Source organism: Carcharodon carcharias (genome assembly GCF_017639515.1).
Source record: "Carcharodon carcharias isolate sCarCar2 chromosome 35 unlocalized genomic scaffold, sCarCar2.pri SUPER_35_unloc_4, whole genome shotgun sequence".
NCBI lineage: Eukaryota > Metazoa > Chordata > Chondrichthyes > Lamniformes > Lamnidae > Carcharodon > Carcharodon carcharias.
Window position 1 is genome coordinate 829,808 of NW_024470720.1, and position 1,148 is coordinate 830,955.

Sequence of the window (1,148 nt, forward strand, 5' to 3'; positions counted from 1 at the left end):
ATCAAGGTGCTCAAAATGATGAGGGGTCTTTGACAGAGTGGACAGGGAGAAACTGTCCCCATTGGCGGAAGGATCGAGAACCAGAGGGACACGGATTTAAGGCGATTGGTAAAAGAAGTGACGGAGACCTGAGGAGAAACTTTTTCACCCAGCGAGTGGTTAGGATCTGGAATGTGCTGCCTGAGAGCGTGGGGGAGGCAGGGTCAATCGAGGCTTTCAAAAGGGGAATTGGATCGTTATCCGGAAGGGAACGATGTGCAGGGTTACGGGGAGAAGGGAGGGGAGTGGCACTGGGTGAGTTGCTCACTCGGAGAGCCGGTGCAGACACAATTGGCCACCTGGCATCCTTCTGTACAATAACAATTCTGTGATCCTAGTTATTTACTGAAAGAAGGAAGCCACAAGATCCGATGGTTTAAACAGAAGAATTTTGACTATGCAAGAGTCAAGAAAAGCAATCATGAAATACCATTTTGGATACCCCACTCTCATCTAAAATCCAGAATGAACATGCATTAAACATGAATTAAGAGACAACTTGCCATTGGTTGTAAACTATAAACTACACAACAAATGGTGGATACCATGAGAGCAGATCTAACAAATTTGCACAGCGCTCACTCAGCCCCTACATCATCAATCGCTGTCACGAAGCCTGTCAAAACTCTGTCTCCTTCACAAGGAAATTCAGTTCCCCTTCCAGGGCTATCTTCTGATCTCCAGTTGAAGGCACAACCAACCCCTTCACCATAAATGGTGCAAGTCTGCAGAGCCTCCTCAGTTATTACGACAGTCTGAATGGCGTAGATGTTACCTTCACTGACGTTGTCTTCGAACAGAGACAGCGGTGGCAACTGTATCTTTGCTTATTCTCAGATTTTGGATTGAGTCTCTGTTTTGTTCGCCCTGCCTGTACTGCACCACTGGACTCATTGTCATCTAATTAGCTCAGCTGGTTCTCTGTGTACTTTTATATGTTTCAATCAGTTTCAATATCCTCAGAAGTTTTGGTTTCCAATCTCAGTTTCCTTTAGTGGTTTGCAGTTTTGGTCAGAGGCTTTGAAATCTCAGATTCCATCACATATTTTTCTAACAGTGTTTCTTTTTTTTCTCCCTCCCTCTCTTTCCCTTCCCCCTCTCTCTCTCTT

The 1,148-nt window shown here is 45.1% G+C and overlaps 1 protein-coding gene across 1 annotated transcript in view; it reads right to left on the reverse strand.

Annotated features, from left to right (window-relative positions):
• Nucleotides 1-617: 617 nt before the first annotated feature.
• Nucleotides 618-1,148, reverse strand: part of LOC121274233 (twinfilin-2-B-like) — a 20,463-nt gene continuing 19,932 nt past the window's right edge. The window contains exon 6 of the mRNA XM_041181430.1: nt 618-860. Coding sequence (XP_041037364.1) covers nt 618-860 — 243 coding nt within the window. The remainder of the gene's footprint in view (nt 861-1,148) is intronic.